Source organism: Coregonus clupeaformis, unplaced genomic scaffold, assembly GCF_020615455.1.
Source record: "Coregonus clupeaformis isolate EN_2021a unplaced genomic scaffold, ASM2061545v1 scaf0895, whole genome shotgun sequence".
NCBI lineage: Eukaryota > Metazoa > Chordata > Actinopteri > Salmoniformes > Salmonidae > Coregonus > Coregonus clupeaformis.
Window position 1 is genome coordinate 144,459 of NW_025534349.1, and position 24,058 is coordinate 168,516.

Here is a 24,058-nt window from a genome sequence, read left to right on the forward strand (position 1 = left end):
AGGAGTTTTACTACTGTAACTGCAGTCAGGAGTTTTATTACTGTAACTGCTATAAGGAGTTTTACTACTGTAACTGCCGTCAGGAGTTTTACTACTGTAACTGCTGTAATGAGTTTTACTACTGTAACTGCTGTAAGGAGTTTTACTACTGTAACTGATGTAAGGAGTTTTACTACTGTAACTGATGTAAGGAGTTTTACTACTGTAACTGATGTAAGGAGTTTTACTACTGTAACTGCTGAGGGGAGGTATTTAATATCTGACCAAGGGGCTACGGGTTCGAGGGGCTAGTCTGGTAACACCTGGCTCAGCTGTATACTTCACTTCTGCAGTATCACTTTCAGACACACTCACAAACACACACACACACACACACACACACACACACAAACACACACATCAAAACATGCACACACACACACACACACACACACACACACACACACACACACACACACACACATGCCCAGCTGCACTAACATATGCCAGGGGTGTGGGTATAAGGGACGTCTTTGTCACTTCACATCAGTAACCTCTCTCTCTCTCTCTCTCTCTCTCTCTCTCTCTCTCTCTCTCTCTCTCTCTTTTCTTTTTCTCTCTCTCTCTCTCTTCTTCTCTCTCTCTCTCTCTCTCTCTCTCTCTCTCTCTCTCTCTCTCTCTCTCTCTCTCTCTCTCTCTCTCTCTCTCTCTTGCTCTCTCTCTCTCTTCTCTCTCTCTCTCTCTGTCTCTCTCTTCTCTCTCTCTCTCTCTCTCTCTCTCTCTCTCTCTCTCTCTCTCTCTCTCTCTCTCTCTCTCTCTCTCTCTCTCTCTCTCTCTCTATCTATCTATCTATCTATCTATCTATCTCTCTCTATGTCTCGATGTTCTCTCTCCTACCTATGACGAAATATAGAGAGGAATATGGAGAAAGTTAAAGGAAAGGAAAGGGGGGATACCTAGTCATTTGTACAACTGAATGCATTCAACTGAAATGCGTCTTCTGCATTTAACCCAACCCTCTGAATCAGAGAGGTGCAGAGGGCTGACTTAATCAACATCCTTATTAGTAAGTAAATGAGAGAGAGAATTACATGTTCATGCACCTGGAGTGAAATGACTATAACCCTGAGTGCTGCTTTGGAAAATAAACAAAATTAACTTATTTCATTGCGTTTATGTCTTGTGAAGATACTTTCATTAACTAAAGGCTACGGTACGTCCGGTTTTGTTGACATGGGAGTAGCCTTTGTCCTTGAGATGTCCAGTTTTTAAAAGCAAATACAATATACACTTTACAGGTGTTCATACAAACTGTTGACTGGCTGACTGGTAGACTAGTGCTATACACATATTTCTGGAGGCAGAAAAGTCAGCTGGAGTTTGATAGATCACATAATGTTGACAGAAGTGTTCTCTGCGCTACCTTACAAGGCAGTACTGTACCACCACCAGTACATTTCACAGGTGCAGCCTAGGCGGGATACCTGGAGTAGCACATTCAGTATAGTGCTAATGCACTGTTCAGGTGTTAGATATACAATATAAAATAACCAGCTTCCTTGTAGGTGATTTACATATAATGATAGCATCATCACTGAACCTGTACCAGGTAAACAAATCAGCATACATTTTTGCATAACCAAGTACAGCGATTTAATCTAGGGTTACAATAATAGAGTAACACCAGAGATTCCTATAGACAAATCCATCTGTGGTAACAGTGTGTATTCTAGTGTTAGGGGTTGGGGCTGGGTTTGAGCTGGCTGTATAGGGCTGAAGATTGGGGCTGGGTGGTAGCAGATATTTGTTGTGTCATGGCTGAGACTGAGCTCAGACTGAGAACCCAGGAGAGATTCAAGCATTTAGAAACAACCACTCTCTCTCTCTCTCTTTCTTTCTATCAATTAAATTAAATTTCAATTTCAATTCAAAGGGCCTTATTGGCATGGGAAACATATGTTTCATTGCCAAAGCAAGTGAAATAGATAATAAACAGAAGTGAAATTAACTATTTGCACATAATATGATATTTGAAATGTACTTTTGGTAATGTTCACTTTTTTATTGTTTAAGTACAAAAGGGAAAATAAATAAACAGAAATATAGGTTGTATTTACAATGGTGTTTGTTCTTCACTGGTTGCCCTTTTCTTGTGGCAACAGGTCACAAATCTTGCTGCTATGATGGCACACTGTGGTATTTCACCCAATAGATTTGAGAGTTTATCAAAACTGGGTTTGTTTTCAAATTCTTTGTGGATCTGTGTAATCTGAGGGAAATATGTGTCTCTAATATGGTCACACATTTGGCAGGAAGTTAGGAAGTGCTGCTCAGTTTCCACCTCATTTTGTGGGCAGTGTGCACATAGCCTGTCTTCTCTTGAGAGCCAGGTCTGCCTATGGCGGCCTTTCTCAATAGCAAGGCTATGTTCACTGAGTCTGTACATAGTCAAAGCCTTCCTTAATTTTGGGTCAGTCACAGTTGTCAGGTATTCTGCCACTGTGTACTCTCTGTTTAGGGCCAAATAGCATTCTAGTTTGCTCTGTTTTTGCTTAAAAATTATTTCCAATGTGTAAAGTAATTCTCTTTTTGTTTTCTCATGATTTGGTTGGTTTTAAATGTGTTGCTTTCCTGTGGCTCTGTGGGGTCTGTTTGTTTTTGTGAACAGAGCCCCAGGACCAGCTTGCTTAGGGGACTCTTCTCCAGGCTCATCTCTCTGTAGGTGATGGCTTTGTTATGGAAGGTTTGGGAATCGCTTCCTTTTAGGTGGTTGTAGAATTTAACGGCTCTTTTCTAGATTTTTATAATTAGCGGGTATCGCCTAATTCTGCTCTGCATGAATTATTTGGTGTTTTACGTTGTACACAGAGGATATTTTTGTAGAATTCTGCATGCAGAGTCTCAATTTGGTGTTTGTCCCATTTTGTGAATTCTTGGTTGGTGAGCAGACCCCAGACATCACAACTATAAATAGGCAATGGGTTCTATAACTGATTCAAGTATTTTTTGCCAGATCCTAATTGGTATGTCAAATTCTATGTTCCTTTTGTGTTAGGCCTACTGCTGCTAGGTAGCTCTCTCTCTGCTCTCTCCCTCCCCTCTGTCTGTCCTTGATTGCAGGAGTGAAGTCTGGTGTGCGGGAGTCAGGGTTCCAGCTGCAGCTCATTCACCATAATCACCTCAGCCTTTAAGACCCGGTCAAACTTACCACTCATCGTCAGATCATAGTCAAGACGACCATATATTTGGAACCTGACTCCTGCCTCCGCTTCACTCCTGCCACCACCATCCTGCTCTCCACTACCGGACCTCTCTTTTGGACTCACCACGGACACTAGGACATTACGGTACCACACCTGCCCTGACCTGGATCTGTTACCTCCCTGTAACCTGGACTTGCTCTTCCCCTATTATTGGAAACCTGGACTATTGAACATTTTAAATAAACCTGTTAAACCTTCTCTGGCTTGGTGTACTTGTCTGCATTTGGGTTCTAATACTGGTAAATCATAACAGTATGATCTGACCAAACGATGAACCCAGCAGACAGTAGCTTGGATACCACCCCAGAGTGCACTCAAATTTGGACTGCCATAGCCAATCAGGGCATTTTACTTGGCCAACATGATACCCTGTTTAAGACGATTGCTGAGGACAGTCAGGTGCTGCTTAATCAGGTTCAATTACTCACCAATCAAGTGTCTGCCCTTACTACCCCTTCAGCCCAGATCAGAGAGCCTTTTGTTCCTGCTCCAGAGCGCTATGACGGGAACATGGGAACCTGTGGCGATTTTTGACTCAATGCTCGTTAGTGTTTGAACAACAGCCCCCTCACCTACACCTCAGAAAGAGCCCGTGATTGCCTACCTTATCAACTCTACTAGCGGTTCCGCTCGTGCCTGGGGATCCGCGGTCTGGGAGAGTCAGTCGGACATTTGCAACGCTTTACGTTGCCTTCACCACTGAGATGAGGAAGGTTTTTGACCACCCCGTACGAGGCAAGGAGGCTGCGAAACGGTTGTTTTCTTCGGCAGGGGGCTCGCAGTGTGGCGGAGATGGCAGTGGAGTTTCGGACTTTAGCAGCAGTGAGTGGTTGGAATGACGAGGCATTACAAGGAGTGTTCATCAATGCTTTGTCTGAGACTTTAAAAGATGAATTGGTGTCATATGATGAATCGCCTACGCTGGATAATCTTATTTCACTCACCATCAGGTTGGATAATCGGATTCGGGAGCGCCGCCGGGAGAGGAGTGTTAGTTCCAAGCAACCTGTCTGTCATCAACAAACTCCTCCCCGCATCTTCCCCTACGGAGAAAGCCGTGTCTTCCCGAGTCGATCGAGGAGCACTGAACCCGGCCATGGAGGTGGGTCGTGCACGGTTGTCCTCAGAGGGAGCGTGCACGTCGCATTCAGGCTCGGGTCTGCCTGTATTGTGGAGAAGCTGGTCATTTCGTTCCTTCCTGCCCAGTTCGTCCGGGAAAAGGGCCGGCTCATCATTAATGGGAGAAGTTTTGGTGAGCCGAGCAGCGGATTCTTCCTCTTCTCCCCGCATTCTGCTCCAGGCATCCCTCCAGTGGCAGTTCCAGAATCTCTCTGTTAGTGCGCTGATTGACTCTAGTGCAGACGAAAGCTTTTTGGATAGAGAGTGGGCTCAACAAATGGATTTGGAGACTGTTCCTATGGACTGTCCGCTGCAGGCTAAGGGTCTGAATGGACAATTGTTGACCCATATTACCCATCAGACTGTTCCTGTTTGTCTTAGAGTGTCGGGAAATCATCAGGAGAACATTCAATTCCATATTATCGACTGCCCACAGACCCCTCTGGTCCTTGGTATCCCCTGGCTCATAAGACACAATCCACACATTGATTGGGTGACAGGTAGAATTGTTTCATGGAGCACATTTTGTCATGTGAATTGTTTGTGTTCTGCTCTGACTCCTGCCAGTACTGTGCCTCGACCTCCACTGGAGTCCATGGATCTTTCTAATGTTCCTGACGTGTATCATGACCTGGCATCCGTTTTCTGCAAACACAGAGCTACTTCTCTTCCTCCTCACCGGCCTTACGACTGTGCCATTGACCTCCAGCCAGGAGCCCCGCTCCCCAGCAGTCGCCTGTACAATCTCTCCCGGCCGGAGACGGAGGCTATGGAGAACTACATTCGGGACTCCTTGGCGGCAGGTATTATGCGTCCTTCCTCGTCACCTGTAGGAGCGGGATTCTTTTTTGTTGCTAAGAAGGATAAGACCCTCAGACCCTGTATTGATTACCGTGGACTTAACAACATCACCATTAAGAACAAGTATTCTCTGCCTTTGATTAATTCTGCTTTTCCCCTCCTTCATGGTGCTACCATCTTTACGAAACTGGATCTACGAAATGCGTATCACCTGGTGCGCATTCGTAAAGGTGATGAATGGAAGACTGCCTTCAACACACCCTTGGGACATTTTGAGTATCTGGTTATGCCTTTTTGGGTTGTCTAATGCCCCTGCTGTTTTTCAGGCACTAGTCAATGATGTCCTTCGGGACATGTTGAATCGGTTTGTTTTTGTCTATCTGGATGATATCTTGATTTTCTCAGAGTCCTCCCAGGAACATGAACTGCATGTGCGCCAGGTGTTGCAAAGGTTGTTGGAGAACAAACTGTTTGTGAAGATGGAGAAATGTGAATTTCATGTGTCTGAGACCTCTTTTTGGGTTACATCATCGCTCAGGGGGAGTTGCGGATGGACCCAGCTAAGATCTCTGCTGTCACGGACTGGCCAGCCCCCTCTACCCGCAAACAACTTCAACGATTTCTGGGGTTTGCGAACTTCTATAGGAGGTTCATCAAGGACTACAGCCGCATTGCGGCGCCACTCACCGCTCTCACCTCCATCTCACGACCGTTCGCTTGGAATGAAGGGGCCGAATCAGCGTTCGAAGAACTGAAACATCGCTCGCTCGGCTCCCATTCTGATGCAGCCGACCCCGACCGCCAGTTTGTCGTGGGAGGTGGATGCATCCGACACTGGGGTAGGTGCGGTGTTGTCACAGCGTTCTCCTGAAGATAACAAACTGCATCCCCTGTGCTTTTCTCTCAAGGAAACTTTCTCAGGCAGAGAGGAATTATGATGTTGGCAATCGTGAACTGCTCGCCGTTAAGCTGGCTCTCGAGGAGTGGCGACATTGGTTGGAGGGGGGCGGAACAACCCTTCATCGTTTGGACGGATCATAAGAATCTGGCTTACCTCCAGTCAGCGAAGCAGCTCAACCCCCGTCAAGCCAGGTGGGCACTATTTTTGGGAGATTCAATTTTTCTCTGTCTTACCGTCCTGGGTCACGCAACGTCAAGCCTGACGCCCTGTCTCGTGTTCATTCGGCTGTTGATACTGGTAGTAACCCTGAACCCATTTTGCCTCCTACCTGCAGTATTGCGGTCGTCACATGTGACATCGAGGGGGATTGTTAGACAGGCTCAACATCATCAAGCTGACCCTGGGAGGGGTCCTCCTAACCGGATGTTTGTCCCTGAGTCTGCTCGCTCCCAGGTACTTCAGTGGGCTCACTCGTCTCCCCTTACCTGTCACCCTGGAGTTTGCGGACCCTTGACTTTGTGCGACGGAAGTTCTGGTGGGCCACGATGGAGGCGGACACTCGAGCCTTCATTGCTGCTTGTACGGTATGTGCACGAAGTAAGAACTCCACCCAGGCCAGCGCTGGTCATCTACGACCTCTACCTATACCCAGCGGCCCTGGTCGCATATCGCTATGGATTTTGTCACTGGACTTCCCCCCTCGTCTGGAAAGACTGTAATTCTTACGGTGATTGATCGTTTTTCGAAGTTCGCTCATTTTTTGGCCCTACCTAAACTGCCCACTGCCAGAGAGACGGCTGATATTTTGGTTGAACATGTGTTCCGCTCTCATGGTCTACCCACGGATATTGTCTCTGACAGGGGTCCCCAGTTTGTCTCCCAGGTGTGGAAAGCTTTCTGTAAAGCTTTGGGCATTACATCCAGCCTGTCCTCTGGATATCACCCCCAGACCAACGGGCAAGCCGAGAGAGCGAACCAGGAGATGGAGACCGCTCTTCGCTGTGTCACAGGGTCTAACCCTGGGTCATGGAGCTCCATGCTCCCCTGGGTGGAATATGCTCATAACACCTTGACTAACGCTTCCTCTGGTTTGTCTCCTTTTTGTGTGCTCTGGGTTATCAACCTCCCCTGTTCCCTTCTCAAGAGAGGGAACTGGCGGTACCTCGGTGCAGTCCCACATGCGCCGCTGCTTCAAGGTCTGGAGGAAGGCCAGGGTAGCTCTGTCCCGAGCTTCGGCGTACATGCAGAGGCAAGCCAACCGTCACCGGTCCCAGGCTCCCGGTTACTCTCCTGGTCAAGAGGTATGGCTGAAGTCACGGGACCTTCCATTGAAGGTGGAGTCTAAGAAGATGGCGCCTCGCTTTTATAGGACCGTTCAAGATACTGTCTATTGTTAACCCCTGCGCGGTTAAGCTACAGCTTCCTGCCTCCCTACGGGTTCATTCCACCTTTCATGTTTCCCAGATTAAGCCTGTGTCGGTTAGCCCTCTGTGCCCGCCTCTCGTCCCCCTCCTCCGCCCAGGATCGTGGGTGGGGGTCCGGTCTACACTGTCCGGCGACTTCTGGATGTTCGCCGCCGGGTCGTGGTTTCCAGTACCTGGTGGATTGGGAGGGTTATGGTCCTGAGGAACGCTTCCTGGGTGCCCAGGAGCTTCATTGTGGATCCTGCTCTGGTCCAAGAGTTTCATAGGTTACATCCCGATAAACCCCGTCGGCCGCCAGGTGGCGTCCGTAGAGGGGGGTACTGTTAGGCCTACTGCTGCTAGGTAGCTCTCTCTCTGCTCTCTCCCTCCCCTCTGTCTGTCCTTGATTGCAGGAGTGAAGTCTGGTGTGCGGGAGTCAGGGTTCCAGCTGCAGCTCATTCACCATAATCACCTCAGCCTTTAAGACCCGGTCAAACTTACCACTCATCGTCAGATCACAGTCAAGACGACCATATATTTGAACCTGACTCCTGCCTCCGCTTCACTCCTGCCACCACCATCCTGCTCTCCACTACCGGACCTCTCTTTTGGACTCACCACGGACACTAGGACATTACGGTACCACACCTGCCCTGACCTGGATCTGTTACCCTCCCTGTAACCTGGACTTGCTCTTCCCCTATTATTGGAAACCTGGACTATTGAACATTTTAAATAAACCTGCTAAACCTTCTCTGGCTTGGTGTACTTGTCTGCATTTGGGTTCTAATACTGGTAAATCATAACATTTTGATGGCATAGAAGGTCTTCTTGCCTTGTCTCTCAGATCATTTACAGCTTTGTGGAAGTTACCTGTGGCGCTGATGTTTAGGCCGAGGTATGTATAGTTTTTTGTGTGCTCTAAGGCAACGGTGTCTAGATGGAATTTGTATTTGTGGTCCTGGCAACTGGACCTTTTTTTGGAACATCATTATTTTTGTCTTACTGAGATTTAATGTCAGGGCCCAGGTCTGACAGGTCTGTGCAGAAGATCTAGGTGCTGCTGTAGGCCCTCCTTGGTTGGGGACAGAAGCACCAGATCATCATCAAACAGTAGACATTTGACTTCAGATTCTAGTAGGGTGAGGCCGGGTGGTGTTGACTGTTCTAGTGCCCTCGCCAATTCGTTGATATATATGTTGAAGAGGGTGGGGCTTAAGCTGCATCCCTGTCTCACTCCACGGCCCTGTGGAAAGAAATGTGTGTGTTTTTTGCCAATGTTAACCGCACACTTGTTGTTTGTGTACATGGATTTTATAATGTCGTATGTTTTTCCCCCAACACCACTTTCCATCAATTTGTATATCAGCCCCTGATGCCAAATTGAGTTGAGAGCTTTTTTGAAATCAACAAAGCATGAGAAGACTTTGCCTTTGTTTTGGTTTGTTTGTTTGTCAATTAGAGTGTGCAGGGTGAATACGTGGTCTGTGTACGGTAATTTGGTAGAAAGCCAATTTGACATTTGCTCAGTACATAGTTTTCACTGAGGAAATGTACGAGTCTGCTGTTATTGATAATGCAGAGGAATTTCCCAAGGTTGCTTTTGACGCATATCCCACGGTAGTTATTGGGGTCAGATTTGTCTCCACTTTTGTGTATTGGGGTGATCAGTCCTTGGTTCCAAATATTGGGGAAGATGCCAGAGGCTAACGAGGATGTTAAAGAGTTTAAGTATAGCAAACTCTTTAACATCTCTCTCTCTCTCTCTCTCTCTCTCTTTTTCTCACTCTGGGACTATCAGTAATGGCAGCAATCAGTCTGAGATGGTGGCTTGTCAGTAGAGAGAGAGAGAGAGAGGAGAGAGAGAGGAGGAGAGAGAGGAGAGAGAGAGAGAGAGAGAGAGAGAGAGAGAGAGAGAGAGAGAGAGAGAGAGAGAGAGAGAGAGAGAGAGAGAGAGAGAGAGAGAGAGAGAGAGAGAGAGAGAGAGAGAGAGAGAGAGAGAGAGAGAGAGAGAGAGAGAGAGAGAGACAGAGGGCGAGACACTAATAGCATGTCACAGCTGCCCTTGGTCCTCACCTCTAAGATCAACTCACTCACGTACTCCGACACAGAGAGAAAAAAAGAGAGTAAGAGACAGTGGAAGCTGCTGAGGGGGAGGACAGCTCATGAATGGCTGGAATGGAGTCAATGGAGTGGTATCAACCACATGAAAACTACGTCTTTGATACCATTCCATTTACTCCATTCCAGCCATTATTATGAGCCGTCCTCTCCTCAGCAGCCTCCACTGGGAAGAGTGATAGGGAGAGAAATGGGGAGAGAACTGTGACCTCTGATTGGAACATTCACCCTCTTTGTCTTTTCTTGTCTAACCTCACCTTCTCTGTCCTCTCCAGAGAAAGGAAGAGATGGAGGGGAGAGACTCAAAGGCTCGTGTAGGACTAGTGTGTGTGTGTGAGTTTGGGTGAGTGTGTGTGTGTGTGTGTGTGTGTGTGTGTGTGTGTGTGTGTGTGTGTGTGTGTAAACAAGCTTCAATAATGCACAATGGAATATGCTGGGGGCTCTCACCCCTGCCTGCCTGCTCTCCTCTTCTGGGAGTATGTCTGGAAAATGACTTAGTTGAGTTTATATCTTTACTGTGTCTATTTACACTGGATTAGTAAGTTACTATGCTGCTTTGATAGTCAGGTAGGAATTAGCTGAGATCTGATCTACACTGTTCATGGTGTATAGATGTCCATAAGTGTGTGTGTGTGTGTGTGTGTGTGTGTGTGTGTGTGTGTGTGTGTGTGTGTGTATGTGTGTGTGCGCGCGCATGAGTTTGTGTGCGTGTGTGTGTAAGCTGTAATGATAAACTGTGATGGACACTAATAAAAACAGCGGGGTATAAAACGCTAGGCTTCCCTCCCTCCTCCCCCCTTCTCCTCTCCTCTCCTCCTCTCCTCTCCTCTCCTCTCTCTCCTCTCCTCTCCTCTCCTCTCCTCTCCTCTCCTCTCCTCTCTCCTCCTCTCTCTCCCTCTCTTCCCATCCACTCCTCTCCTCTCCTCTCTCTGGCCTGGAACACAAACAGAGAACAGTTTTTCCAAATTTTTTCCAAACTGTCCCTTCTCTATAACTGTGAAGGGAAAGAGAGATAGATAGGAGAGAGAGAGATAGAGAAGGATGGGGGGGGAGAGACAGAGAGAGAGGGAGAGTAGAGAGAGAGGGAGAGTAGAGAGAGAGAGAGAGAGAGAGAGAGAGAGAGAGGGACAGAGAGAGAGAGAGAGAGAGAGAGAGAGAGAGAGAGAGAGAGAGAGAGAGAGAGAGAGAGAGAAATAGAAAGGGAGGTTTTTGTTTATTATCTATTTCACTTGCTTTGGCAATGTAAACATATGTTTCCCATGCCAATAAATCACATTTAAATTCAAATCAATTAAAAGAGAGATTGAAAAGGAGAGAGAGAGTGATGGAAAGGCAGATGAATGAAGACAGTGATGGAAAGAGAAAGAAATGCAAAGTGATAAAGAGAGAGAGACATACCAATTAGGATCTGGCTAAAAATACTTGAATCAGTTATAGAACCCATTGCCCTTTTATGGTTCTGAGGTCTGGGGTCCGCTCACCAACCAAGAATTCACAAAATGGGACAAACACCAAATTGAGACTCTGCATGCAGAATTCTGCAAAAACATCCTCCGTGTACAACGTAAAACACCAAATAATGCATGCAGAGCAGAATTAGGCCAATACCCGCTAATTATCAAAATCCAGAAAAGAGCCGTTAAATTCTATAACCACTTAAAAGGAAGCGATTCCCAAACCTTCCATAACAAAGCCATCACCTACAGAGAGATGAACTTGGAGAAGAGTCCCCTAAGTAAGCTGTCCTGGGGCTCTGTTCACAAACACAAACAGACCCCACACAGCCCCAGGACAACAACAACAACAACACAATTAGACCCAACAAATCATGAGAAAACAAAAAAGAGAATTATTGACACATTGGAAAGAACAAACAAATAAACAGAGCAACTAGAATGCTATTTGGCCCTAAACAGAGAGTACACAGTGGCAGAATACCTGACCACTGTGACTGACCCAAACTTAAGGAAAGCTTTGACTATGTACAGACTCAGTGAGCATAGCCCTGCTATTGAGAAAGGCCGCCGTAGGCAGACCTGGCTCTCAAGAGAAGACAGGCTATGTGCACACTGCCCACAAAATGAGGTGGAAACTGAGCTGCACTTCCTAACCTCCTGCCAAATGTATGACCATATTAGAGACACATATTTCCCTCAGATTACAGCGATCCACAAAGAATTCGAAAACAAACCCAATTTTGATAAACTCCCTTATCTACTGGGTGAAAAACTACAGTGTGCCATCACAGCTGCAAGATTTGTGACCTGTTGCCACAAGAAAAGGGCAACCAGTGAAGAACAAACACCATTGTAAATACAACCCATATTTATGTTTATTTATTTTCCCATTTGTACTTTAACTATTTGCACATTGTTACAACACTGTATATATACATAATTTGACATTTGAAATGTCTTTATTCTTTTGAAACTTCTGAGTGTAATGTTTACTGTTAATATTTATTGTTTATTTCACTTTTGTTTACTATCTACTTCACTTGCTTTGGCAATGTTAACACATGTTTCCCATGCCAATAAAGCCCTTAAATTGAAATTGAATTGAAATTGAGAGAGTGAGAAAAAAGAGCGAGAGAGAGATGGAAAAGAAGGGGACTGGAGACAGTGAAGGAAAGAGAAAGAAAAGGAAAGTGAGAAAGAGAGAGAGTGAAAAACAAGAGAGCGAGAGAGAGATGGAAAAGGCAGATGAATGAAGACAGTGAAGGAAAGAGAAAGAAAAGGAAAGTGAGAAAGAGAGAGAGTGAAAAACAAGAGAGCGAGAGAGAGATGGAAAAGAAGGGGACTGGAGACAGTGAAGGAAAGAGAAAGAAAGGGGTGATAAAAATGGATAAGGAAAGGAAAGGAGAGAGTGAGAGAAAGAAGGGAAGGAGAGAGGTATGCAGAGAGGAATGAACTAGCTCTCTTTAGCATTGAGTATTCTGTCCTGCAGTCTGTGTCTGTCTAAAATCTATATGGGGTCATTGAGGTCAGGCTGTCTGTAATTCTCTCTCTCTCTCTCTCTCTTTCTGTCTTTCTCTCATCTCTATTTTTCCCTCTTCTCTCTTCCCCTTCTTCTCTCTCTTTTTTTTCTCTCTCATTTTCTTAACCTTTCTAATCTCTCTGCATTCTAGGTGCCCCAGCATGTGAGCTTTCTCTCCTTCAGATACATAGAAGACGGAGAAGGAGACATGGGGAAGGAGGGCAAAAGGAGAGAGTGACACATAATGAAAGCGAGAGAGTGAGAGTATGAAAGAAAGAGGTTTTCCGGTTCCTTCTCTAGTCTCCTCAGCCAAGACTCAGCATGGAGTGGCATCATTGACCAAAGCACTGCCAACTCCTCTCTCTCTCTCTCTCTCTCTCTCTCTCTCTCTCTCTCTCTCTCTCTCAATTCAATTCAATTCAAAGGGCTTTATTGGCATGGGAAACATGTTTTTACATTGCCAAAGCAAGTGAAATAGACAATACACCATAATGAAATAAACAATCATAAATAAAGTAAACATTACACTCACAAAAGTTTCAAAGGAACAGAGACATTTCAAATGTTATTATGGCTATGTACAGTGTTGTAACAATGTGCATATAGTTGAAGTACGAAAGGGAAAACAAATAAACAGATAAATATAGGTTGTATTTACAATGGTGTTTGTGCTCCACTGGTTGCCCTTCTCATATAGCAACAGGTCACAAATCTTGCTGCTGTGATGGCACACTGTGCTATTTCACCTAATAGATATGGGAGTTTATCAACATTTGATTTGCTTTCAAATTCTTTGTGGGTCTGTTTAATCTGAGGGAAATATGTGTCTCTAAGATGGTCATACATTTGGCAGGAGGTTATGAAGTGCAGCTCAGTTTCCACCTCGTTTTGTGGGAAGTGGGTACAAAGAGAGCCAGGTCTGCCTACGGTGGCCTCTCCCAATAGCAAGGCTATGCTCACTGAGTCTGTACATAGTCAAAGCTTTCCTTAATTTTGGGTCAGTCAAAGTGGTCAGGTATTCTGCCACTGTGTACTCTCTGTTTAGGGACAGATAGCATTCCAGTTTGCTCTGTTTTTTGGTAAATTCTTTCCAATGAGTCAGGTAATTATATTTTTGTTTTCTCATGATTTGTTTGGGTCTAATCGTGTTGCTGTCCTGGGGCTCTGTTGGGTCTGTTTGTGTTTGTGAACGTAGCCCCAGAACCAACTCTCTCTCTCTCTCTGTCTCTGCCAACTCTTCCCCATAACCTTGGCCCCTTTGTTTGTTTATTAGTTCATTCAGAGAGTTGAGGTAAAAGAGAAGAGCTAAGTGAATCTAAAACCAGTTAGAGTACTTCACATTGTCTCAGACACATCCTGGTCTAAAAGGCCCAGTGACTTGAATGCAGTGGCGGCTCCTGAAAAAATTCTCAGGAGGGGCAATTTTTCTGATGATTTAGGTGACCTACACACATTTTAAAAAAGATATGTCCAGCAACAACATGAAGACAGGGGCAGCATATAAGTCAATACCAGAAGCATTTATTGACTGATCTGGGGAGATGGATTCCAGTTTCTGTGACAGATTATAAATAATCTCTGATGCCTTTGTTATATTAGCTTTTGGTTGAATGTACTGTCGTAGTAAATATATAATGTTATAGCTTGGTCTGACTAAAATCTTGTGCATGACCCATTTTGTGTTGGGCGTTTGTTTTCAATCAATGCTGTTCCTATCCTATAACAATGGACAAAAGAGTCCTATCTTGTCAGCCTTGTCAGCAGGTGGCCAAGGAGTGGTGATCCTAGCTGACCTAAGACAGGACACTTTTACTTTACTCGCGTGCACGAACGAGTCCGTGCACGCGATTCCAGATATCTTTACCTCTGAATAAACTGCCTTTATTATACCATATCCACCCTGTCCAAAGTCTCTACTTGGTCTCAGTTCTCCAGTAAACTTGTGATTATCAACAGTACACAACGGTAACAAACAATTGGGGGAACTCACGGGGCAGATAGTAACCACTTAAAAGGAAGCGATTCCCCAAACCTTCCATAACAAGCCATCACCTACAGAGAGATGAAATTGGAGAAGAGTCCCCTAAGTAAGCTTGTCCTGGGCCTCTGTTCACAAACACAAACAGACCCCACACAGCCCCAGGACAACAACAACAACAACAACACAATTAGACCCAACCAAATCATGAGAAAACAAAAAGAGAATTACTTGACACATTGGAAAGAACAAACAAAAAAACAGAGCAAACTAGAATGCTATTTGGCCCTAAACAGAGAGTACACAGTGGCAGAATACCTGACCACTGTGACTGACCCAAACTTAAGGAAAGCTTTGACTATGTACAGACTCAGTGACCATAGCCTTGCTATTGAGAAAGGCCGCCGTAGGCAGACCTGGCTCTCAAGAGAAGACAGGCTATGTGCACACTGCCCACAAAATGAGGTGGAAACTGAGCTGCACTTCCTAACCTCCTGCCAAATGTATGACCATTTAGAGACACATATTTCCCTCAGATTACAGCGATCCACAAAGAATTCGAAAACAAACCCAATTTTGATAAACTCCCTTATCTACTGGGTGAAAAACCACAGTGTGCCATCACAGCTGCAAGATTTGTGACCTGTTGCCACAAGAAAAGGGCAACCAGTGAAGAACAAACACCATTGTAAATACAACCCATATTTATGTTCATTTATTTTCCCATTTGTACTTTAACTATTTGCACATTGTAACAACACTGTATATATACATAATATGACATTTGAAATGTCTTTATTCTTTTGAAACTTCTGAGTGTAATGTTTACTGTTAATATTTATTGTTTATTTCACTTTTGTTTACTATCTACTTCCCTTGCTTTGGCAATGTTAACACACGTTTCCCATGCCAATAAAGCCCTTAAATTGAATTGAATTGATAGTAAGGTCGCAATGACACAGAAAGCAGTTCAATGTCGGGGTACAGAGTCGCTCTCTTACCAGGATCGCGGTCCGCTCTGACCAGGGTGAAGCCGGCCGCCTCCACTTCTCTGTCCGGGACTCTGTCATCCAGCTAAGTCTCCCAGCTGTATTGGGATTCCGCTGCCAGCAGCGTCATTATTTAGTCCGTTCGTTGCGGGTATGTACACGATCAACAAGATCAGTCCAAAACCAACCACTGGAAATCCATGGTTGGCAGAATGTTTGTAAACTAAGTCTACAAATTAAAACATAAAATAACGCCACACTGCAGGTCACAAACATAGACGCTTCTAGCCGCCATTGTCTTAGTTACGTTCAACGTTACGTCACGTATGACGAAAGCGTAAGTGCATGCCCACAGACACCCATAGAGAATGTATTGAAAGCTTTGAAATTTGAAAAAAATAGATTTTACATGACAGGCTATGAGAGACTTCTGGGCGATTTTCAACTTGACTGAAATCGCCCCAAAAACGGGCGGGGCCATTTGAAGCACGACTTTAGCCTGATTTGACATTTAGTGGCTGGCAGATCAGACGTGAACACTGATAACTACTGTTGCCGTGATATAATTGATTAGAAAAAAAATCCCTTCCTTTTCCCGTTTGGCAGTGCGTCGCCCATATCGCCCTATTGAAAGGCCGTCCCTGCTTGAATGGCTTTTTGTGAAACTAAAACATTTGTCAGTGTCAATGTGCATTTGATTACTTTTTTGGGAGGCCTAAATGTGAAAGGGCTGGACCTACTATTATATATATCTCTCTCTCTGTGTGTCTGTGTGTCTGTGTGTCTGTCTGTCTGTCTGTCTGTCTGTCTGTCTTTCTCTCTCTCTCTCTCTCTCTCTCTCTCTCTCTCTCTCTCTCTCTCTCTCTCTCTCTCTCTCTCTCTCTCTCTCTCTCTCTCTCTCGCGCGCTCTCTGTGTGTGTCTTTCCATCAGAGTGTGTTGTAGACTGACAGCTGGTGAGAGCCTCAGGAGAGACTGGCATCATCCCTGACCATGAGCTCTGTGAAGGACAGACACACACACACACACAGCCTGGGGCCTGTCAGGGTCTATTGAGTTCCTCTGATGTGTATGTTAACCACATAGTGAATCTGAGAGAGGAGATGAGAGGAGACAAGAGAGTTCCAGATCCAACGGTATACGTTACTGTAGTGATCTTAGCAAACAGTGACAGTGCAACGCCCTTTGCGGGTCTCCAACCCCGGTTTCCCAGCCCATATAGGCAGACACGCTAACCACTGCTCCAATAAAGGTTAACGATTTAAAAGCCTACCGAGGCAAGGTTCAGTACAACACAATAGTCAGTAATATAGTTGTGTGAGTGATGATTTAGTAATATACTGTAGTGATCATAGTTGTGCCCCCAAATGGCACTCTATCCCCTTCATAGTTTACTACTTTTGACCAGAGCACTTTGACCAGAGCACTTTGACTAGAGCACTTTGACTAGAGCACTTTGACTAGAGCACATTGACTAGAGCATTTTGACTAGAGCACTTTGACTAGAGCACTTTGACCGGAGCACTTTGACTAGAGCACTTTGACCAGAGCATTTTGACTAGAGCACTTTGACTAGAGCACTTTGACCAGAGCATTTTGACTAGAGCACTTTGACCAGAGCATTTTGACCAGAGCATTTTGACCAGAGCACTTTGACCAGAGCACTTTGACTAGAGCACTTTGACCACTTTGACCAGAGCACTTTGACCAGAGCATTTTGACTAGAGCACTTTGACCAGAGCATTTTGACTAGAGCATTTTGACCAGAGCACTTTGACTAGAGCACTTTGACTAGAGCACATTGACTAGAGCATTTTGACTAGAGCACTTTGACCAGAGCATTTTGACTAGAGCATTTTGACCAGAGCACTTTGACTAGAGCACTTTGACTAGAGCATTTTGACTAGAGCACTTTGACTAGAGCACTTTGACCGGAGCACTTTGACTAGAGCACTTTGACCAGAGCATTTTGACTAGAGCACTTTGACTAGAGCACTTTGACCAGAGCATTTTGACTAGAGCACTTTGACCAGAGCATTTTGACCAGAGCATTTTGACCAGAGCACTTTGACCAGAGCACTTTGACTAGAGCACTTTGACCACTTTGACCAGAGCACTTTGACCAGAGCACTAGTGGATCAGTCAGTCTATGCTTACAGGCATCAATCGTATCAGGCATCAGGCATCAGGCATCAGGTCTACTCCAGTGTTGGTTTGGGACTGCTGCTATAATCAGCCTGGCTGCCATACCACTGACTAACCAACTACACTAGGGCTGGAGGAAATGACTGTGGTTCACACACACGCACATACACTCACACACACCCAAACGCACAGCCACACACACTCACAAAGAGATTACTGCGGTTCCATTGGACCGCCCTGCTCCGGGTGAGAAAAGCAAGATCGGTGTTTCCTGTGACCTATAAGTGAAGATTAATTCCATGTTTCAGTAAAGGGTCTACCTCTTTAAACTGAATAAGAGGGGGGATTCTAACTGACTCAGACGGTTCTATAAACACCATGGAATGCATAGACAGAGACACACACACTTCAGGCCCTGCTGCGAGGTGCGCTGGTGTTCATGACTTAAACTCCTCTTTTACTGCAACTAGAGGAAAAAATCACTTTCTCCTGAGTCGTCTTTTCCAGTCAGGGCCTCCCTCCATCTCTCTTTCTTTTCCTCCCTCCATCTCTCTTTCTTTTCCTCCCTCCATCTCTCTTTATTTTCCTCCCTCCATCTCTCTTTCTGTTCCTCCCTCCATCTCTCTTTCTTTTCCTCCCTCCATCTCTCTTTCTTTTCCTCCCTCCATCTCTCTTTCCTTTCCTCCTCCATCTCTTTATTTTCCCTCCCTCCATCTCTCTTTCTTTTCCTCCTCCATCTCTCTTTCTTTTCCTCCTCCATCGCTCTTTCTTTTCCTCCCTCCATCTCTCTTTCTTTTCCTCCCTCCACTCTCTCTTTCTTTTCCTCCCTCCATCTCTCTTTCTGTTCCTCCCTCCATCTCTCTTTATTTTCCTCCCCTCCATCTCTCTTTCTTTTCCTCCCTCCATCTCTTTATTTTCCTCCCTCCATCTCTCTTTCTTTTCCTCCCTCCATCTCTCTTTCTTTTCCTCCCTCCATCTCTCTTTCTGTTCCTCCCTCCATCTCTCTTTCTTTTCCTTCCTCCATCTCTCTTTCTTTTCCTCTCTCTCTCTCTCTCTTTTCCTGAGTTTGAAAGATTTTCCAGCTTCTGGATTTTGGCAATGTGTGTGCGTGTGTGTTCAAGGGTGTAAGGTTGTGTTTGTAGGAAGGGAGTAGAGTGTTTGGGCTGCAAGAGGGATAATGTGTGTGAGGGGCAGTAAATGGGTGTGTGCCATGGGAAAGGTATGAGAGAGAGAGAGAGAGAGAGAGAGAGAGAGAGAGAGAGAGCCAGGGCAGTGGAATGAGTTTACAGGGCCCAGGAGAGTAGATAGGAGTCAATGGACCACAGAAAGATAAATATTCCACAGCTATGACCATACCCAGAACCAAACATGTCCTCCCCTCCCCTCTCCTACAGACAGTATGATAGTCGTGTTTGAGTAGTCCTGTATTGTAGCTTTGCTGAGGCAGAATTCCCTCTAGAAGAGACGCATATGAATGAAAGATCACAGCTTTAGACCCAAGCCTCTGCTTTGAGCAAGATTAAAATGCCATCGAGAGAGATAGATAAAGAGAGGGGGGATGAGATGGGGGGAGCGAGAGAGAGATAGAAAGAGAGAGACAGGAGACAGGAGACAGGGGAAAGAGCGTTAGAGAGATGGGGGGTAGAGAGAGTGTCACTAAAGAGAGAGGAGAGAGAGAGAGTCAGTGAGAAGGGGAGAGCGAGAGAAAAAGTGACTAAAGAGAGAGAGGAGAGAGAGAGAGAGTCAGTGAGAGAGGGGGAGAGTGAGAGAAAGAGTGACTAAAGAGAGAGAGGAGAGAGAGTCAGTGAGGGGGAGAGTGAGAGTGCTGTGAGCTTTAAGGATTTCCTAATGCCTCCACCACAGTAAGCCTCTCTGTCTCCCCAAACCATTTTAAATGCCAGAGCAGACGTAAACACGGCCCTTCACACAGGGCTCAGAGGGGTTAGGGGGTCCTGTGACTGAAGGCAAATCACGACATTAGAGATATGGTAGAGAAAAGAGGACTTTCAGACATAGGGAGTTATACTGACAACACCACCTCGTGTTGTATATTACAGCATGTGCTAGCATTACTATGAAAACATGCCTTTAGAAAGTATTCCTATGATTAATGCTACCAGCTCTCACAGTCTCACGTCAGAATTAGACGTCCATCCATGTTTCTCAAACATCAAATTTGGAAGTTGTTCCAAACGTCAAATTTCAAAGTGTTTAAGGTTTAGTTTATTCATTAACTCAGAATTGTTAAGGTTAGGGTTAAATTCAGGCATGAACTCCACATTCTCAAGGTTAGGCATTAACTCTGAATGGTTAAGGTAAGTGTTAAGGTTTGGGATAAAAATATATACAAAAAAACAACTTTCTATCGCTGGATTCAAACTCTTGGAATCAGAGGCAGATGCTTACGCCCATCCGCAATCTGCCATCCCCGTCCACAACACCCTAGCAAAACACTCACTGTTGCCCCTAGTGGCCGGATTCCACGTCATCTCCTGATATCCTCAGACATGGATGGACATCGAATACTGACTTGTGTCACGAGTGACCTGGCTGGATTAATGATGGGTTGGATGTCTGTGTGTGTGTGTGTGTGTGTGTGTGTGTGTGTGTGTGTGCCGTTGGACACTTCTGAAGACAGTTTAATTGCCTGAGTGGAATTCTCTGTAGGATCACAGCTACTTTATAAATAGCCATAAGGAATGCTGGAAAACATACAACCAGAACCTGTCAACCAGGAGCACAAACATTCTCCTTTCACTGCCACAATCAAGTCTTGCCCCTGGACTTTCCAACCATAAAACTTTCATAGATACACAATACAGATGTAGGCTCTTAATTTGAGCCAGTTTGATACACCAGGAAAATAATCCTGCAGTAACAGGAAATATGAATTATTATGTGGGTTATAATTAATGGACATTTTTTGTAGAGGTTGATACATTTTTCGTTAGGGCAAATCAAGTCTGAAATTTTTAAGTGGAAATTACAAACTTTAGAAGCCTTTTTAAACCTTGAATACACTACAAGTTTAAATTCTCAGCAACAAAAGATGGATTTAATTAAGATCCTACATCTGTAAGTGTGCATTCCAAATGGCACCATAGTCCCATTTTAGTGCACTTCTTTTGATCAAGGCCTATATAGCTCTGGTCAAAAGTAGTGCGCTATATAGGGAATAGGGTGCCATTTGGGACGCAGATTATGTCTAAACATTGATCTCTCTATTGGAACGTAAGACGAGAGCCACACTGTGTCCATGTAGTCAGACAGAACCTGTGTTAGTTTGAGTCCCAGACATCTTCTTTGTAAATATTGATGTATCCTCTGAGAGGATGACTTGAGGGGAGAGTACAGAGGAGGTCCCTAGTAGTTAAATGTGTTGATTAGTATAAAATCTAATAGCTTGACACACACACAATCATGTACACACAGGCACGAATGTACGTACACACACACTCACTGACACGCACACACACACACGTACACAGACACACACACACACGTGTCTCAGCTTGCCTGGCCTGCTAATCATGGCTACGGCTAACACACTGAGCCGGCTTACAGACACACACACAGAGCGGAAGGCAGGCTGCCACTCCGCATGTACAGATCAGAGGTGAGTAAACAAACTTACACACACACACACACACACACACACGAAAGATCACAGTCCAATCCTAACCCTTTAACCATTAGGGGAAACCTCTACCTACTACAAGATAGTATAGATACAAGTTAGCATAGATACACACACACAAACACACACACAAACAAAATATACACACAGGCACATACACACGCACACATACACATACACATACACACACACACACACACACACACACACACACACACACACACACTAGCAAGTGATCTTACCTGGAGAGAGATCTCCCTCACTCTGCTCCCCTGAGTCGGAATCCATTTTCTCCTCCTAAACTCTGGACAGAGAACCTCTTATTCTCTCTCTCTCTCTCTCTCTCTCTCTCTCTCTCTCTCTCTCTCTCTCTCTCTCTCTCTCTCTCTCTCTCTCTCTCTCTCTCTCTCTCTCTTTCTTCCACAGCGAGTTAGCTATTTTCCCCTCTCTCTCTCTTTCTCTCTTTTTTTGTTTCTCTCTCTCTTTTCAGAGGCGGTGAAGCTCTCCTCTCTGGCTAGAACACAGCAGCTAAGTAGGGAATAGCTGTGACTGGCTGAAAGCCCTGATTTGCTGAGCTCTACCTCTTTTGCTCTTTATTTTTCTCACTTTCTTTCTTTCTCTCTTCTCCCTGGCTCCCTCCCTCACTCGCTAACTGTGCTGACTCCTTCAATATCTCTCTTCTCTACTTTCTCCTCTACTTTCCTCCTCCCGTCCCTCCTCCCTCCGTCATTCTGGTCAGTCCCTCCCTCTCTCGCTCTCTCCCTTTCCTTCCCTCCCTCCCTTTCTCTCTGTGCTGTCACTCTCTTGCGCTCTCCCTCAGCGCTCTCTATATCTGTTTTTATTTTCTGTCACACTCTCTTTCTCTCCTCCTGCGCTCACTCTCTCCCTCTCTAGAAGTGCTATCCCCCTCTCTCTACATTAAGTATCTCTCTCTCTCTCTCTCTCTCTCTCTCTCTCTCTCTCTCTCTCTCTCTCTCTCTCTCTCTCTCTCTCTCTCTCGCTCTCTCTCTCTCTGAGCATTAAGTTGTGGGTGTGTTTCACTTTGGGAGAGGAGAAACTGAAGCCAGTAGCAGCAGTAGCTAGTTTTTTCACCACCAGCTCAATCCCCTGACTCCCCTCTTTCTCCCCCTCCTCCTCCCTCCTTCCTCCTCGTTAACGGCTCATAGTCAGTCATAAGAGAACCCTGTACTGCTCTGACTCACCATGACCAGACGTCTATAGCTTGGCTCTAGGGTTAAGTTTCCCTTATGTACAGATCTAGGCTCAGTTTCCCCTTCCCACATCCTGACCTTAATCATTAGTGAGGAACATGCCAAACTGACCCAAGATCAGCATCTAGGGGCATTTTCACCCTACTAAGTCTCTACTGGAAATTCTTATTTTCTATAGCCTGTCACCCTGGCTGAATAAGACAAGTTTCTACAAAAACTGGCTTATTTTCTATGGCCTACCAGCCTTTGCCCTGCCTGGTTGGTTGGTTGGTTATCTGGCTGACTGTCTGATCACATGATCATGGTGTTCAGCACTTCTCGTGGCCCACACTGAGACCGCATCCTAAATGGCACCCTATACCCTATACAGTGCACTACTTTTAACCAGAGCCATACATCAGTCCCATTGAAAATGGTAGGTCTGTGTGTGTGTGTGTGTGTGTGTGTGTGTGTATACCTGCAGGTGGTTGTATTTTTAGGCTACCTCAGCAGGACCCCTGAGCAGCAGATGGGCCTCTTTCCCCACAGGCAGTGTTATTATAACACATCATCACACACCATAATGTGTCTGTGTGTGTGCCTGTGTGCCTGTTTGTGTGTGTGTGTGTGTGTGTGTGTGTGTGTGTGTGTGTGTGTGTGTGTGTGTGTGTGTGTGTGTGTGTGTGTGTGTGTGTGTGTGTGTGTGTGTGTGTGTGTGTGTGTGTGTGCATGTCTGTGTATGTATGAGTGCATATTACAGTATAATACACACATTATTATTTTATTTAACCATTATTTTAACAGGGAGTCATGCTGAGACCAAGGTCTCTTTCACAAATGAGCCCTGTATTCACATCAATACACATCAATATACATTAATACACAAATGAATGTGTCAGCAGTACTTTATTAATTAGGATCTTGGCAGTGTCTAGTTAGGCCTGACACCTTAGTGATGACATACAACACACAGCTAGTTGAGGTCAGTCAGTCTGTCTCTAGTGGGAATAGGGAAACACACAGCTAGTTGAGGTCAGTCAGTCTGTCTCTGGTGGGAATAGGGAAACACACAGCTAGTTGAGGTCAGTCAGTCTGTCTCTGGAGGGAATAGGGAAACACACAGCTAGTTGAGGTCAGTCAGTCTGTCTCTGGAGGGAATAGGGAAACACACAGCTAGTTGAGGTCAGTCAGTCTGTCTCTGGTGGGAATAGGGAAACACACAGCTAGTTGAGGTCAGTCTGTCTCTAGTGGGAATAGGGAAACACACAGCTAGTTGAGGTCAGTCTGTCTCTGGAGGGAATAGGGAAACACACAGCTAGTTGAGGTCAGTCAGTCTGTCTCTGGAGGGAATAGGGAAACACACAGCTAGTTGAGGTCAGTCAGTCTGTCTCTAGTGGGAATAGGGAAACACACAGCTAGTTGAGGTCAGTCTGTCTCTGGAGGGAATAGGGAAACACACAGCTAGTTGCGGTCAGTCAGTCTGTCTCTGGAGGGAATAGGGAAACACACAGCTAGTTGAGGTCAGTCAGTCTGTCTCTAGTGGGAATAGGGAAACACA

At 45.4% G+C, this 24,058-nt stretch overlaps 1 protein-coding gene across 2 annotated transcripts in view; it reads right to left on the bottom strand.

Moving 5' to 3' along the window:
* Nucleotides 1-21,688, bottom strand: part of LOC121579646 (tumor necrosis factor alpha-induced protein 8-like protein 3) — a 38,673-nt gene extending 16,985 nt beyond the window's left edge. Inside the window, exon 1 of one of the 2 annotated variants that reach the window (XM_041894425.2) lies at nt 21,553-21,688. In XM_041894425.2, the coding sequence (XP_041750359.1) occupies nt 21,553-21,598 (46 nt within the window). In that variant the 5' untranslated portion in view covers nt 21,599-21,688. The remainder of the gene's footprint in view (nt 1-21,552) is intronic. The other variant, XM_045217026.1, reaches the window with a different exon arrangement.
* Nucleotides 21,689-24,058: the final 2,370 nt, after the last annotated feature.